The 15,033-nt window shown below is 41.4% G+C and overlaps 1 protein-coding gene and 1 long non-coding RNA gene across 3 annotated transcripts; one reads left to right on the top strand and one right to left on the bottom strand.

Annotated features, from left to right (window-relative positions):
• Window positions 1–371: 371 nt before the first annotated feature.
• Window positions 372–6,378, bottom strand: LOC121616542. 2 transcript variants are annotated; one of them, XR_006007308.1, is made up of 3 exons: window positions 6,350–6,378; window positions 2,392–4,264; window positions 372–1,018 (listed from the first exon to the last, which is right to left on the bottom strand). It is a non-coding gene; the product is annotated as an uncharacterized LOC121616542 (long non-coding RNA). The 2 variants fall into 2 exon arrangements; XR_006007307.1 differs by having other exon boundaries at window positions 6,229–6,355.
• Window positions 6,379–9,847: 3,469 nt separating this feature from the next.
• On the top strand, window positions 9,848–12,187 carry dlx2a (distal-less homeobox 2a). The gene is made up of 3 exons (XM_041950736.1): window positions 9,848–10,342; window positions 10,799–10,983; window positions 11,130–12,187. Exons 1-3 carry the CDS (start codon window positions 10,024–10,026, stop codon window positions 11,451–11,453), a joined length of 828 nt encoding a protein of 275 aa, XP_041806670.1. The 5' UTR covers window positions 9,848–10,023; the 3' UTR covers window positions 11,454–12,187.
• Window positions 12,188–15,033: the final 2,846 nt, after the last annotated feature.

The following is a 15,033-nucleotide window of genomic DNA, read 5'->3' on the forward strand; positions in this document are numbered from 1 at the left end:
GCAGGTGAGATGTGTGTGTCACGTAAGGCTTTTACTGCTGGCCGAGAAGATGAAACAAACTGAAAATCCATGAGGTACTGACCATTTTTGGACATGAAAATGGTGCCAGAGATGATTGAGCGATACAAGTATAGCTTCTGACAAAATTATTAATCATATTCATATTCCAAAATCAAATCTTTCCTATCTGTATATCATATATGAAAAAATGAATTAAATCTATAGGCCTGGTTTGTCTAATGCCTTTTTTAATCAAATAAGAGTAAAAAAAAAACAAACAATAATGCCATTAGATACATTGATACGTGAAATCTGTATTTTATCGTTATATATATACATACATACATACAAAAGGACTTTTTAAAGGAGTTTTACAGGTAATACACAAAAAGACAAATGAAGGAGCAAAGGTTGCTTTGCTATTTTAGTTGAGTGGAAGCAGGTAAACAGCAAGTGTTACAGTCAGCTGGACAAATAGACCTCCCAAATTCAGCCAGACATGGAGACGAGCTGCTGCAGGCCGTCTCCTTGCAAGGGTTGGAATTTCAGTCACTATCAGAATTGCAGTTAGAAAAATCCTCATTTGCTGTATAACTTTAAAATGATGTGAGCATGAACAGTATATTGTTGTTTGGGGGTTGATCATCCATCCAAGATCAGTGGAATTAAATATTAATGTACGCTCTCATCAGTAACACCTGCTATGGCATAAATAAGTAATCAGCATATAAAAAAGATCGGGTGGTTCTGTGTTCTTTAATCATGTGAGAGATCTTCAGTCACCTGAGGACATCCACACACTGAGTTCATGTCAGAAGCTCATCTTTGTCATTTAGGTGACTTTAGGAAATATTATGATCATCCAGGTTTAAGAAATTCTTTCACCAACAGCTACAGAAACGCTCTTTATGGATCTTTTTTTCATGGTCCCTGGAAGCCGGTGCTGAAGTATTTTGAGGTTACCACCCACCAGCACAGCATCAGTGATGTGAGCCAGCAGTTCTGTTATCATCCGAACCTGCAGGGAACGTGAAACAGCTTCATTGTGTCGCCCGCTCACTTCTCTCTGCTATCTGCTGGTGTTTGATGGTGGTGTGAAGTTTGAACCAGCCTTGGTCACGATCACACAGCAGAACACAACACAATGTGGCCATTGTTGAGGTTTGAAAGCTCTCTACGTGCGTGTGCGCGCACGCATGTGTGTGTGTGAGTGTGTGTGTTGGCAGAATGTCATTGGGTGGAGGGTGAGGGGTGGGAGGGGGTATAAGGCTCTTAACCACATTCCTAATTGCAGCAAATGACTTGGGAGGTTGTCGTGTAAGATATGTGGTGAATGGCATCTCTGTTGCTGTGGGTTTGGTAGCAGATGCGTCAGATCTGAACACATCACAGAGGAACATCTCTGACATCCACTGCCAACAACCCGACAAGTTACTGAGGATAAACTCTGGTGTCCATTTTGGAATGTATGTAGAAAAGTCCAAAATACAGATGGAAGTGTATGTAGTTGTTATTCATCCTACGACCCCTCAGATTTAATATGGGACCCTTTGGAGGGCCCCAACCCCTTGGTTGGGAACCACTAAATTACAAAACTTCAAAAGGTTGTTAAAACTAGCGCCACTGACCACTCCTTGGTACTTGGTACTCATCAGTATTAACCTACATTCTATTAATAATCTGAAATATAATATGCAATTTACAGAACAAGCACTTATACCTTTGATACTCTTAGAATATTTTGATCATAATACTTCTGTACATTTACTCATTCTTAAATGAATGGCTTTTACTTGTAATGGAGTACTTACATATTGTGTTATTGGTACATTTAGTTAAGTAAAAGATCTCAGTACTGTTACACATTTACTTTTTAATAAAAAAATGTAATATCCTAAATCCCCTTCACATTTCATTAGTCCAATTCTTTAATCCTTACTTTGGTAGCTCAAAGCACTTTGTATCCAATATGGATAATCCAATATCCAATATGGATAATTCACATCATCCAACATGATGTGAATTAAACATTAATTAGCCACAGATTAACACTGATTGCATCGTTAATCTTGATAGTTCACAGTTAATCTTTACGAGCCAGTCAAAACAAACTAAAAGCGTTTATATGGGCAAATACACCTCATATCATGCACGCTCTATAAATAACAACCAGAGCTAATTTGCAGTGTATTTATATCTATTTTTATAGATAAGAAACAGCACTGAGTAAAAAACAAATGTAAGTACATCATTGTATGTTTGCAAAACTGTAAATTCGTATTAGCTGATTTTTGTCAGATCAGAGTGATGCTGATGACACAAATGGCTCAAATGATCACAGTGTGGTCTGTGTGTGTCCCTGTGAGCGGTAAGGTGTGTAACTGCCATTACCTGGTTTCACCCAGCCACACAAGCAGCACTTTCATGTCCACTTCTGCCCCGGGTGGTTGAGTAACACGAGCTGTGAGAGGAGGTGAAGCTGCCTGGCCTTGTATTGTCTCGGGTCAGTGGGAACAGAGAAACCGGAGAGATGGTGCAGGGCGAACAGGTGGACCCCTGCAGGTGACAATTCCTTTCTTCGCAGATTAGCTGCACTTTTGGACCAGCAAAATGAACGCTGACTCGAGAAAGGTCTGTGTGGCCTCCTGGTCAAATCACTGGCGAAGATATTGAGTTTCATTTGTGGGTAAAGAACCAGAGCCCTCTACCTCTTTATCAAATGAACAAAAGGGGAAGAGTTTTGATTAAAACATTTTAATATATTATAATGAGTTTGTGAGAAACCTCTTCCCTGAGTGTGCTTCAATAAATCAACAATGAATGAAGCTTTTCACATAAACAGCGTGTTGTAAATTGACTTTTTCTTGCTAAGACAAATACTGTATTGGTACAAAAGTTATAAGTGGAAGTTTAAACAATGTCGTACTTGCAAGCATACGGTCAATAGCTACAGTCTGGAGTTTCACAGTAATGAAGGCTGGTGGAGAGACTGGTGGAGGAAACCAAACCCAGAAGTAATCAGAGAGACAAGGAAGCGTGCCCCAAATGCACAGTTGGCATATGCAACTTTGTGGTGTGCCAAGGCTTAAAACCATAGTGATGACTACAATGCAAACAGATGGATGTTGTTACTTTGAGTGGAGGACTTCTGTAATACTTCAGTTTAGGCCCAGTCTTATTGATAATGACATTTCTACAGCACACAGAGGCAAGTCAGATTGATTACATTTCATGCCGATTTAGGAGTCCTGTGAGGATTTCACATCTTTGTTGCAATCTGGACAACTCACGCCATCCTTGGTAGAGATGCATGTCAGTGGCAGAAGCGTTAAAGGCTGGATTTCACTGATTTGCCACCCTCATGCTGAAATGATCAAGTTGTGGAAGCTCTGAAACTCAAACCCTGGTGAGACAGAAGGACAGCTCCTTGAGTTTCACAGTAATTAAGTCAACATAACAGAGGCTGGTGGAGGGAACCAAACCCAGTGTTATTGGAGAGGCAAGAAAACATGCTCAAAATGCACAGTTGGTGTAGGCATTTTTTTGGCTGGTGTGCCAAGACATGAAACAGCGTAAAGTTATAACAGATGGCTCTTGATGCTTTGACAGAAGTCTATGTTCAACCCCACTGATAATGACATTTATACCGCACACAGAGGCCTGTGAAATTAATTACATATCATGCTGATTTTTCTAAATCTTAGGTTAGATTATTGCTTATTTGACTGTACACAAAAATCTGTGACAGCATGGACTAAAATATGAGAACAAAAGCATCGCTAGTGAGGGAAATTAAGAGATAAAAGGATAAATATTGGCTTTCTGGGCCTACAAGACTGGAAAGATGAGACTGACAGTGGCGTAATTCAGCAGCCTGAAAAGTAAGCAGAAGTAAGTGAGTAAAACATAGAAGATGCCTCTCGATGCTTTGCCGTTGAGCTACGTGGATGCTGAGCGACTGCAGAGGCTGTGTCTGCATCAGTGACTGTGTGAAGCATGGCGTTAAATCACACTGTGTGAAAGTGGGTGCAGCTGATCCTGGTCCTGTTGTGACAGCGCCGTGGTCCTTTGTAGGGAGACCATCCACAGTAAATCTGCTCCACTCCCCTCGCACAAAGGGCTGCCTCCATTTATGGCTCCTGGGTGGGGGGTGTGCCGCTGAATCAACAATGAAGGGAGCAGGACCTCACAGACCTCTCTGAATTCTTTCTCAGGCAGGCCGTGCAGATGACACAGGGAAATTCTGGGGATTCCTTTGTTGCCCCTGCAAAGTGCAAAACCATTTCTGCTTTAGTGCAAAGGAATTCCCTCCAGGATGTATCATCACTGTATCATGACCATCATGTTATATAGCGGGCAGGGACTGACGGAAACCAGGCTGTGGACATTCTTCACAGTGCTGAGGATCGTGCAATTGTTCAAATCTTTAAAAAAAAGCAAAAAAAAAACATGCATAAAAAGAGTTTATTATACACGTATAGTTATACATCAGCAATGGGCGGATCATGTTCTGTCTTTCTGTGTCTAAGTGCATTGAAGATTGTAGTATATCATACACTTCATCAATGGACTGTAGCCAAATGAAACATAACGGTGATCTTTAACACCGAGCGTCCTGTTGTGGAGCATCAGGCATTAACCTCACACCTGTTCTGGGCTCTAAACTGAACACTTCCCTCCGATTGTTATTGTCTGCCTGTGCTCGTCATTAAAGCCTTTGTTGTCAAAAATAACTTCTCTCCAGGGGAAGGGCCCATGACTAATTCTTAGGAAACACATGCTCCGTTGTGAACACCACGCCGAGCGCTTCCAACTTCAACTCCACTCGCGTCCGGAGCTGTGCAGTACGAGCTCAACCTCTCAGACGGAGAGGTCAAGAAACACTTGGCGAGTCGTTTCCATGTTTGCCAGAGGCCCGTTTATTTCCTCACTCCACGTCTTGCGCTAATGCTGATAAACCATTTTAGATAGACCTCCTTTGTTTTGAAGGCATTTCATGGAGGTGTTTAGACTTTTTAGCTCTCAAAGCTGAGAAACTTGTAGTGATGTGACTTGACTAAAAGGGTGAGTTGCCAAGGTGATGAAAGCTCCAATAGACCCAGCAGGAGATCAGTGAAGAGAGTCCACCAGCAGCCAAATCACTACTGAGCTAGAAACACAACAGCGCCATTACTGCCCTATTGGCTCTAAGTACAGTACATTATGGCGAACAATTTAATGTCCATTTACAGTACCCAAGTATTAAAAAGTAGACTGACATATAATACACTAATCAAGAGTGTATTGTTATTTTTAACTTTACACCAATGCATGCACTCTTACACTTAAAGCACAAATGATAATGCATATAGAATTAGTGCATTTTTAAAGACAGCAAACTTAAAGTTACATGCAAATTAAATTATACTCATCGGAAATATGTTATAAAATTACATATAATACACTAATGTGTTACTCTTAAAAGGTAGTACTTAACATGAGTGCAAGCATTATTAGAGCTGGATAAAAAAGCTTAAGCACAATTAGCTATGTATCACTAAATAGTGCACTTTTAGCAAGTATACTCATGTACAATGCACTGCTGTGTTAATATACTTGGTTGTTGTCCACTACAAAAAGACATAAAAATAAGAATAAATGTGCTTTAACGTGATTACAAGAAATATGCGGTAACTAACACACTGGGAAAATATACTTCATCAGTGTACCAGCCTTGGTCATCATCATCATCATATCAGTGATATGTTGATTTCTGCTGCTCTTCCACTGAGCTCTGACTTCTATCAAAATCAAAAAACCCATAGTGTGCAAACAGTGTGTCACTGGAATGATCTCAGCTTTTGTTTGCCTTTTGAGCTCCAGCAACACACAAAAAAACAGCAAGATAACAGATGCTCAAGATCAATAACTCCTCAAAATGTCAGGGTTGTTATCTTCAAAGTGACTTCCTGTTTTGTGCACTTTGATTCCTCAAGACAAAATGTCAATATCAGCCAGTGTTTCCATTGTAATTGTGTTCACAACCTTATGTTGGAACACAGCAACTGCAATTATGTATAGGTTGTAATCCAATGTTAAGTGAAACAGGCTGCCTCATGATTATATAGACTGTATCATAAACCGTATATAGCAGGAATTTCTCGAATATTACTATGACGTGTTCTTTGTTTTCTTGTCTGCAGACTTTTGATTCCATTCCTTGTGTGCTCTGTTTAGATTTGTACTCACAATAGATGTGCTAGAATCAGCAAGCATTGTCTTTGTCACGTTCTTTGGCCTTCACACTCAACTCTTCACGTGAAACTTAAACATATTCATGAAAATTGTAGAAACTCCTCACTTATCTTACCTTCTGCTACCTGTCTCTCTGCTTCCTGGATGGGCGGAGCCTCAGAAAAAACAGCTCACCTGTGGCAAACCCATTTGAGGACAAAGAAGCCAGCTGGCATCACGTGGAGCCCTCGTCCCTCCAATAGTTTGATGTGTGTATATGATGTGTAACTTTCCTTTTATAGCAGCTTTAGTAGTTCATGATTTATCTGTTATACTAATTAAGCATCAGTGGTGGTAAGTTAGTTCTTCATTCCTAGGTTTACACGGTAATCGTGTTTGAAGATAAATCACCTTTATTGAATTATTAATGATTTGTCTAGAGTCATATCTTTTGGACTGGACTGGCCCATTTGCCTTTCCTCATCTGTCCTAACAGACAGACCACTGAGCTGGTAATAATCCTAGAATCAGACTATCCTCATGAGATATCAGTAATTAGTATCAAACAAAACAATTATCAGTTTATCTTACAAGGGGTTAAACATGGTACAGCAAGTTGAACTCTGAGTAATTAAGTAAACCAAACTGATAATAACGATCATTTTTAGGTCTTGCCGACTGTCTCTAGCACTCAAGACATATTAAAAATGGATGGCCATTTCATTAAGGATTAGGCTAAATTATTGATAGCCGAGGAAAAGACAAAGAAAAGTGAGTCTATTGTAGTTTTGTCCTTTTTACAGTGGGACTAAACAAAGACGAAACAATACAAAGTGGAAGAAGAAGCTGAATACATGAAGATGTCTGACTGATGAGCTAGCGACCAAGTCGGGAGAAGCTCTTGTAAAAATGTGAAATTGGAACGCATGATGAAACCTGCTTACATCTGTGTCCTGTCATTTGGCATGATTTTCATGTCACTGAACACTGGGAAGATCCACTATACCATCTGCTCCACAGCAGAGGAGAAAACATCCAAATTATCAACCAACTGGGCATGACCGTCAAGAAGCGGAGTGCCAATAACAACCATCTATTTCATGAAAGGCTGAACGAAAAGGTTGATAAGGACTATGTGACTAGAGTCTGTGCTGTCACGAATGTTTTGGCACATCCTGATGTTGACTGTGAACTATGTTGTGAAATCCCTCGTGACCACTATCTAAAAAACTGATGACTTGCAATCTCAAGAGGAACCTCTGTCTTTTCCCAATGTCTCTGAAGCTGTTTTCCTTGTAAAGTATCTGAATATTTTACCCTCAAGTGTCTGAACTGCCACCAGAAAATGCAGAGGATCACAGTTTCTGTATATGGCATGAATTATATACATTTATGTTTCAGGAAAATACACAAAAGCCCATCAATGCAAACAATACAGAGAAGTTATAAAAGTGAGAAATAATTAGTATTTTTACCCAGAAAATGGTAATGTAGGATAATAAAACATACTTTCACAGCTTCAGAATTTACTGGCCATCAGATAAACCTCATCAAGCAGTGCTTTGATGAAAAGAATCCTGAATGGAGAAGATAATAGCTCACATGACTTTCATTTTTAACTATGAGAATAGTCAATTAGAAAAACAGCCTTTTTCAGCCTCTACGTGACTCTCTGAGAATTTTTGCTCGTTCTGGCTCTGACAGTGGGCAGCTGAATACAGAGACTGTGCTCCACTAATGAGCAGTGACATGCAGCCCCACTGGCCCATGATGGGAGAGGATTGCTTCCCTTTCAGGAGAACAATGGGGAGATAGAAGCCTCCCTGGACGGGATCTAGGGGTCCTGGAGCACAGCCGCCAGAGAAAACTCAACCTGACCTCACTGACAAATGAGCAGAATAAAGGACGATAACAGCATGTGCAATGAAATGGATCAAAATGAATACTTATTCGCCGAATGATAAGGCTTTCCCAGACTAAAGAGATTAAAGGGGGAATTCCACCAATTTTCCGCATGAGGATTAGTTTACCCGGGGGTAGGGAGGACTACTCAGGCTGTGCAACAGTTGTATGATGTTTTCTGTGGCTCTGGAGGAGCTTTCTTCAGTCTGACAAAATTACTTAAGTGGCCTCATCCAGGTATCTCAGCTTGGCCTTGAGGAGCCAAAAAATCTGCTTACAAATGCAGATGTGGGTGTTTACCAGGCCGGGAGGGTCAAAGACACAATAGGGTTGCATTATGGGAATTGTAAGATCCAGCATTTCTAGAGCATCCTAGGGACTGAAAGTCAGGAATCTCTGCCTCTGCTGCTTTGATTTGGACCTCCATCTTATTAGATGTCTTTTTAAACAATTTTACCTGTTGGTTGGTGCTTTTATTTATTTATTTTTTTAATGAGTGACGTCCAACTTGATCACACATAAAGCTGTGTGTGTTTTGTTAATTTAATGGGTTTGTTTGTGTGTGTGAGTGATTCTGCCCTTTCTCCATCTTCTCAACAACACATATTCCATCAACATATCATCTTTGATATTTAAGAAGGACTACCATTCAAAAAGGGATGTGAACTTTCCAGCACGCAAAGCAAGTCCATCACCCCTTATGCACACGTTGTCAATAAAACCTGGACAATATAAAGTACTCCTTTGCAGGTTGATCTGATGGATACATGCAGATTCATTATGGAGAACTGACTAAACCGGCTATGTTTATATAAGGAACTATGCTGCCATCTTGTGGCAAAGAACACGTGCGACTCAACACCTCTTCCAGCACATGAACTTCTACACTCCAGGAGACGTGAACGCACCACGGAACAACCAGCGCTTTGGACTCCATGTGAGATTGTAGTGGGTGGTGAACTTCAGCTCTGTGGACCTTTTCATACAGTTGTATTAGAGGTTGCTACTAAGTCGGTTCATCTGTCTGGTGTGCAGCCAAAAGGAAATGCAACAGGAAAAAGGGCTGAACGTCACATTTCCAACACCTGGGGGCGCTGTAGCTATTTCCTGTACTGAACCAAACACCACCTTCACAGCCATTCACGGGGTTTGATTTTATATCAACACCTTTGAATGCCCCTTTGACCGACCCTCCCTTGCTCTGTGTAGTCCTGACTCGTTTTGTAAAAGTGTTACTTAGTGGTTTAGATCAAACATAATCAAGAGCTCCATCCAAAGGGCCTGTGGTTCCACCAAGTGCTGAAAAACGGATATAAATCTGCTACATTGGCAAGCGTGAAATTCAAATGAAGAGGCGGTTTACATGCGCCAATTTCATGGGGCCTTTTTCATGATGTGTAGTACATGTTACCCATCTGTTGAAGTCACATTACATCTTCTGCGCCGACTGCGCGCAGAGATGCGTTACTCAGTCCTTGTTGCAGGACCGAGACCAGAACTGGGTCTGCAGGTTTTGGTCACGGTACCTTTCTGATTCTTTGAAGATGCTTTGATGGAAAACTCTTCCGCAGACAACCGGGACAGACAGCCCTGAACAAATAATGGAGGGTGGACGCGGTGGGGAGTAGTCAGTCATGCAGCTCTTACTCATTGGTTGCCTCAGACACAGTAGCTCTCCCTCTCACCCTCTCATAAATGCGCTCCCACCAGCGACCGTAGCAGATAATCACAGGCCACTGTGAGAGGGACACACCTTCCGCTGATTTTGCCACCGTTTGCACGGGGATGCGTTTCGATTCACGGAAAGGTGTCATCAGTCCAAGACTCGAGTCGTGCTTTCAGCTTGCAGTTTCGCAATTCTGCGATTTTTGCGCATAGGTTACGAGACTGCTCCGCTCCAACTCGAAGATGACTGGGGTCTTTGAGAACTTAAATACTGATATGCATTCGAACCAGATTACCTCAAGCAGTTACCACAGCTTGCACAAATCGCAGGAGTCCCCGACTCTGCCAGTGTCCACGGCGACGGACAGCAGCTACTACAACAGCCAACAGCCGGGCCACTGCGCGGGGTCTCCGTTTGGCCAACTCGGCTCTTACCAGTACCACGGCAGCGCCACGAGCACTGTGCCATATAACGCAAAGTCATACGACCTTGGCTTCAACTCATCGTATGGTGCATACGGCTCCTACGGCCCCAACTCCTCTCCTGCTCCCGCCGACACAGGTAAGGAAGCTCTTCAGTTGTTTCTTTTAAATTGTTTAATCACCTGAATTTGTTTGAGAGCAAACTTCAAAACTTTATGATGGCATGAAACGCATGAGGGGATAAAATGGATCATGTATAGCACAGAACTGACAAGAAAATATTTTATGTGGTCGAAAATAAAGCATTGATAGTGAATGTTCAATTCATTTGTTTTTAAGCAGAACTCTCAAGCAAATTTTGACCATTTCCGGGTTTTTTATTCACTCGGAATTACAAATATAAAATCGGATCAAATCAAGTGAATTATTAGGTGTACATACAATAATTGAAAAACGGATGTAAATCTGCTATATTGATATGCATATCTGCCAAACACAAACTGACGACCGTGCAAAATGCGTAACAATCATGCAACTAAACTGTAACAGGCTACCCTTCATGCGTAATGCCGATTGCATTTGAATGTTCCCTCAGAGAAAGAAGAGAGCGAGCCAGAAATCCGGATGGTGAATGGAAAACCAAAGAAGGTCAGGAAACCTCGAACCATTTATTCCAGCTTCCAACTGGCTGCACTTCAACGGAGGTTTCAAAAGACGCAGTATTTGGCTCTACCAGAACGGGCCGAGCTGGCAGCCTCGCTGGGCCTTACGCAAACACAGGTGGGTGCATCTAAGACACGGGCTCATCCGCTCTCCAATATCCACTTTATGTTTTTGGTGTGAGCAGAAATTAAAACCGTCAAACGGGGATTTGACTGGTGAAGTATTTGTTAATCATTTTATCATTGTATCCGTTTCTATCTCAGGTCAAAATCTGGTTCCAAAACCGCCGCTCCAAGTTCAAGAAGTTGTGGAAAAGCGGAGAAATCCCCCCAGAGCAACATGCTGCTTCCAGTGAATCTCCCCCCTGCACGTCCCCGCCAACTACTGCCTGGGACTTTCCACAGACTCAAAGAATGAACAGTGTCAACCCTAGTTTACCTCAGAGCAGCAGCCCTCCCAACACGACTGCGCCTTCATCGTTTTTGGCAAACTACTCCTGGTATTCAACCACGAACTCTACGACGCATCTGCAGCCTCTGGTCCAGCACCACCACAACTCCGCCATAAGCGCTGGGACGATATTCTGAAGCAAAAAAAAACAACAAAAAAACAACAAAACATCGGGTTTGAGTCGGACAGTACTGGTGAAAAAAAAAGAAAATGCCAATACCTTCATTTTACAGACCTCTTGTGTGCGCCATGCGAACTTTTACACGCAAGCATGTAGGCGAAGTCAACGGAGCCAGGCAGGTTCACGGACCTTGCCAGTTGTCGCACTGGCAAATGGTAGACACAGATTTCTACAGTTATTTTTGTATTTATTTATTTTGTTTATGTCGAGGGATGAATGAACCACTATTACCCAAAGCAATCGCAGCCTGGGCGCAAGCCTACTTTTACGCGGACGTCACTTTTTTGCCATTCCTGCAAATAAAACGGTCACCGCAGGACAACCCGTCACAAATGTAGCACAAGTTATAACTGTATCGTGCCTTTTTCAATATGACCTCATTTTGTTGTGCGATAAAACAGCTTACCTTTATCCATTCCTCATGTCGTGAGTTGATTTGAATAAACTGGGGGGTAAGTGTCTGAATCCACGTTTGTAAATATTTTACCAAACCTTTTTAATAGCCCATGTCGCTTTGACTCTTTCTTTATGCTATTGGTGCGAATCCATTAATTAACCACCGTAAGCTACTGATTGTCCCACCCTCTGATTTACTTGTATCACACTTAATTGTATTTTTTGTCTTATTTATTTTAGCAGTGTTTCATATATGGCCAGACGTTATTTAAATAAAAATGTTTTCTGTGCAAAGGCATGTCTCCATTTCTTTCTTAACAGCCATTTATGGATGACGGGATAATTTGTCCTGTCTGTGCCTATTTGTTTAGCAGGGGGCCTTTATGTGAAGCTTCTAACAACTATGCCCGCGATATTTTTTAAAGCTTACAAGTAACGTTTGGTGAGCGCTGCTTGACTTTTGTCTCGTCAACTAACGCTAGCTTGATTTCAGCAAGATGTTAAGATAGCTTAATATTAGCTAACTAACTGACCAATTTAAAGTGTTAATGGAAATGCTACTATCGCTTACAGTAGCATACAAGAGCTAATGCATCCAGAGTGCTACAAACATTTTACAGTGATTTATTTAAACTCTGCTTACTTGTATTTTTATAAAGGACCGAAACACCTTGAAAGGAACCCGATAAGCACACCTGTAGCTTACACAATTATTAGCTTCTTATCTGCTAACCTTTCGTTGTGTTGCCTAGCAACCATGTTATTAGCGCCACTGAGTACTAACTTAGCTTTAAGTTAAGATAGGCGGACGAGTACTTTTAAATGTAGCCGACCTTAAGATGATCAAAAAGCTATTTCTGAAAGTAATAATGTTTTGTTTGTAGTTACAAAGGCGTTAGGACACTAACAACAAGTGTGAACTACCGTAAAATAATCCCTCAGATGTCTCGGGTTAAATTTATTTTACCCGGCTCCGCCAGCATATGATTAGCCGAACCGGGGCTCACTGAGGCGGCCAAGCAGAGGCAGAGGCCCGGGGCGCAGGCTCAGCGGAGGGGAGTCGACACAACAACACTCCTTGGCATGTGAGAGGGGAAGATGAGGGTGGGTATGAATGAGCTGAGCACAAGCTCCTCAGACTCTGTGGAGTCAGAGAGCTGCTTTCCAGACGTTTTATGAACTCAGCCTAACAAGAGAAAAAGAGAGGAACTAGGTCCAAGACAGCCTGGAGCTACAACATCATGGAAACATTTCTCACGTCTCACAAGTGAAGCCTCTGATCTCTGCAGATAGATTGACCTACATTATATTTGTGGATCATGTAAGGCCTGTAGGCTACATGGAAAACAGAGGCAGGCGCACAAAAACTAGATTTATTGCTACCAGCAAACCCTATTTAATTTTAGATGAGTTTAGCTATTTTATTAGCATATTTTGACCGCAGTAGATGGAGTGGTTGCTTATTATTAACACACAGTCCTATCGCTTAGTTCTCATTCATGATTGTCACTGTCTTTCCCACACGCTTCCCTTCAAACGACCACGGGCCATAAAGTGGGATCGTTTCCTTGTACATAATTAGGACGGTAGCCTGTCAGCGGTTGCTATATCTCCATGATGGAGCCTCCTCCCTGGAGCTGACAGGATCAGATCCCAGGCATGCAGCATGTCTGTGCTGCAACACATCATTACATCTGCACGTTTACAGGCCATACATAGTGTGTGTTTGAAGATTTCATTTGTCTATACCGTTATCGCACAGAGAGTATAAGTGCATGCATTATGACACTGCATGATCTCTGCACCATAGGCTGAAATCAAATATTAGCTGGGTTTCTCCTATTCTCTTATGTATGACTCTACTCATACAAGCAACTGTGAAGTAATCAGCAGATTTATGAATAATACTTCAGTAAACTATTTTAGAATATTTATCAATTTCTCCCTAAACAATGAATAAAATAACAAGGATTTCTGGATGTTTTCTGTTGCTCCAGAGCTACTGTGGTTTCTACTTTTGCATTTCTCCAGGCAACTTGTAAATGCCATACCTCCTATCCTAATTTATACCCTGATCTGTAATTTCATCCACATTTGCTCTGGTTTGAGCATTCTGGCTTTCAAATCTGAAAGCCTGCAATTACTATATAATTCTTCGCAATTTCAGATGTCCTAATATGGGGTGTTATTTTTTACACAAGACAATTTCCCGCTATTTCAAGCATCAACATTGTCAAAGTCCTATGTACATAATAAATGGGAATATCAATGCATAGTTTTTAGCCTAACATCTTGACTCGACGGTAATTATATCCGTGTGGAGCCTACGCAGAATTAGCCTGAATTGCATGGTAACTGCTGCTTTAAATTTTAAAAAATTACTCATAATTTCCCCCAAAGATTACCAAGATCTCGAGTGCACAATGTCATCAGCGTAATGAGGAGTAAACATTTATGCTAATAATCTACATCTTTTCCCCCCATCAGCTATAAAGAGGGGAAATAAAGCAGACATTTTCAGTGATATTCTGAACTCTGCTGCTATGGCTTGGACCAGCACACGGGACGCATTTTGTGGGATTTAAGCGCTCATCTCTCGTCTGTGCTGCAGGATGCTGCTGCTGCTGCTGCTCATCTGCCTCCATGCTGATCCCTGGAAATCCTGAGAGGGAGCTTGCCTCTTCCTTTTCAAGCTGAAAGGTGCGTGTTAGATTTTTTTACTTCTTAAATATTCATTGAAAGACGACTGAATGCATTTGAGATCATTAAAAACAGGAAATTGGCTTGATTCTCGTTACAGGCGTAATTTACAGCCATTTCTCCCCCCCTTGCCTGCAACATTTATTTGTTTTTATTCTCAGTCACATCGCTGAATGTTGCTGACTCTTTGATGCTATAAAACTATTTCAAAGACTGGCTCCAATTAAGAGTAAAATCTTTTTTAGGCCTTTTTTTTACCCTGTAACTTCATTTTAAGAAAATCTTCAATGTAGCCTATTTAATGCGCAACCAAAGAGTTTTGTGTAAAAAGTCCTATAGCTCAGAAAGCTGCTCACACCGACAGGAAATGTAAGGAAGGGGGAGACACACAAGTTGTTCTTTAATTCAGTCTCTGCTCTCATTACTCTTACATTGTGCTT

This window comes from Chelmon rostratus, chromosome 13 (genome assembly GCF_017976325.1).
Source record: "Chelmon rostratus isolate fCheRos1 chromosome 13, fCheRos1.pri, whole genome shotgun sequence".
NCBI lineage: Eukaryota > Metazoa > Chordata > Actinopteri > Chaetodontiformes > Chaetodontidae > Chelmon > Chelmon rostratus.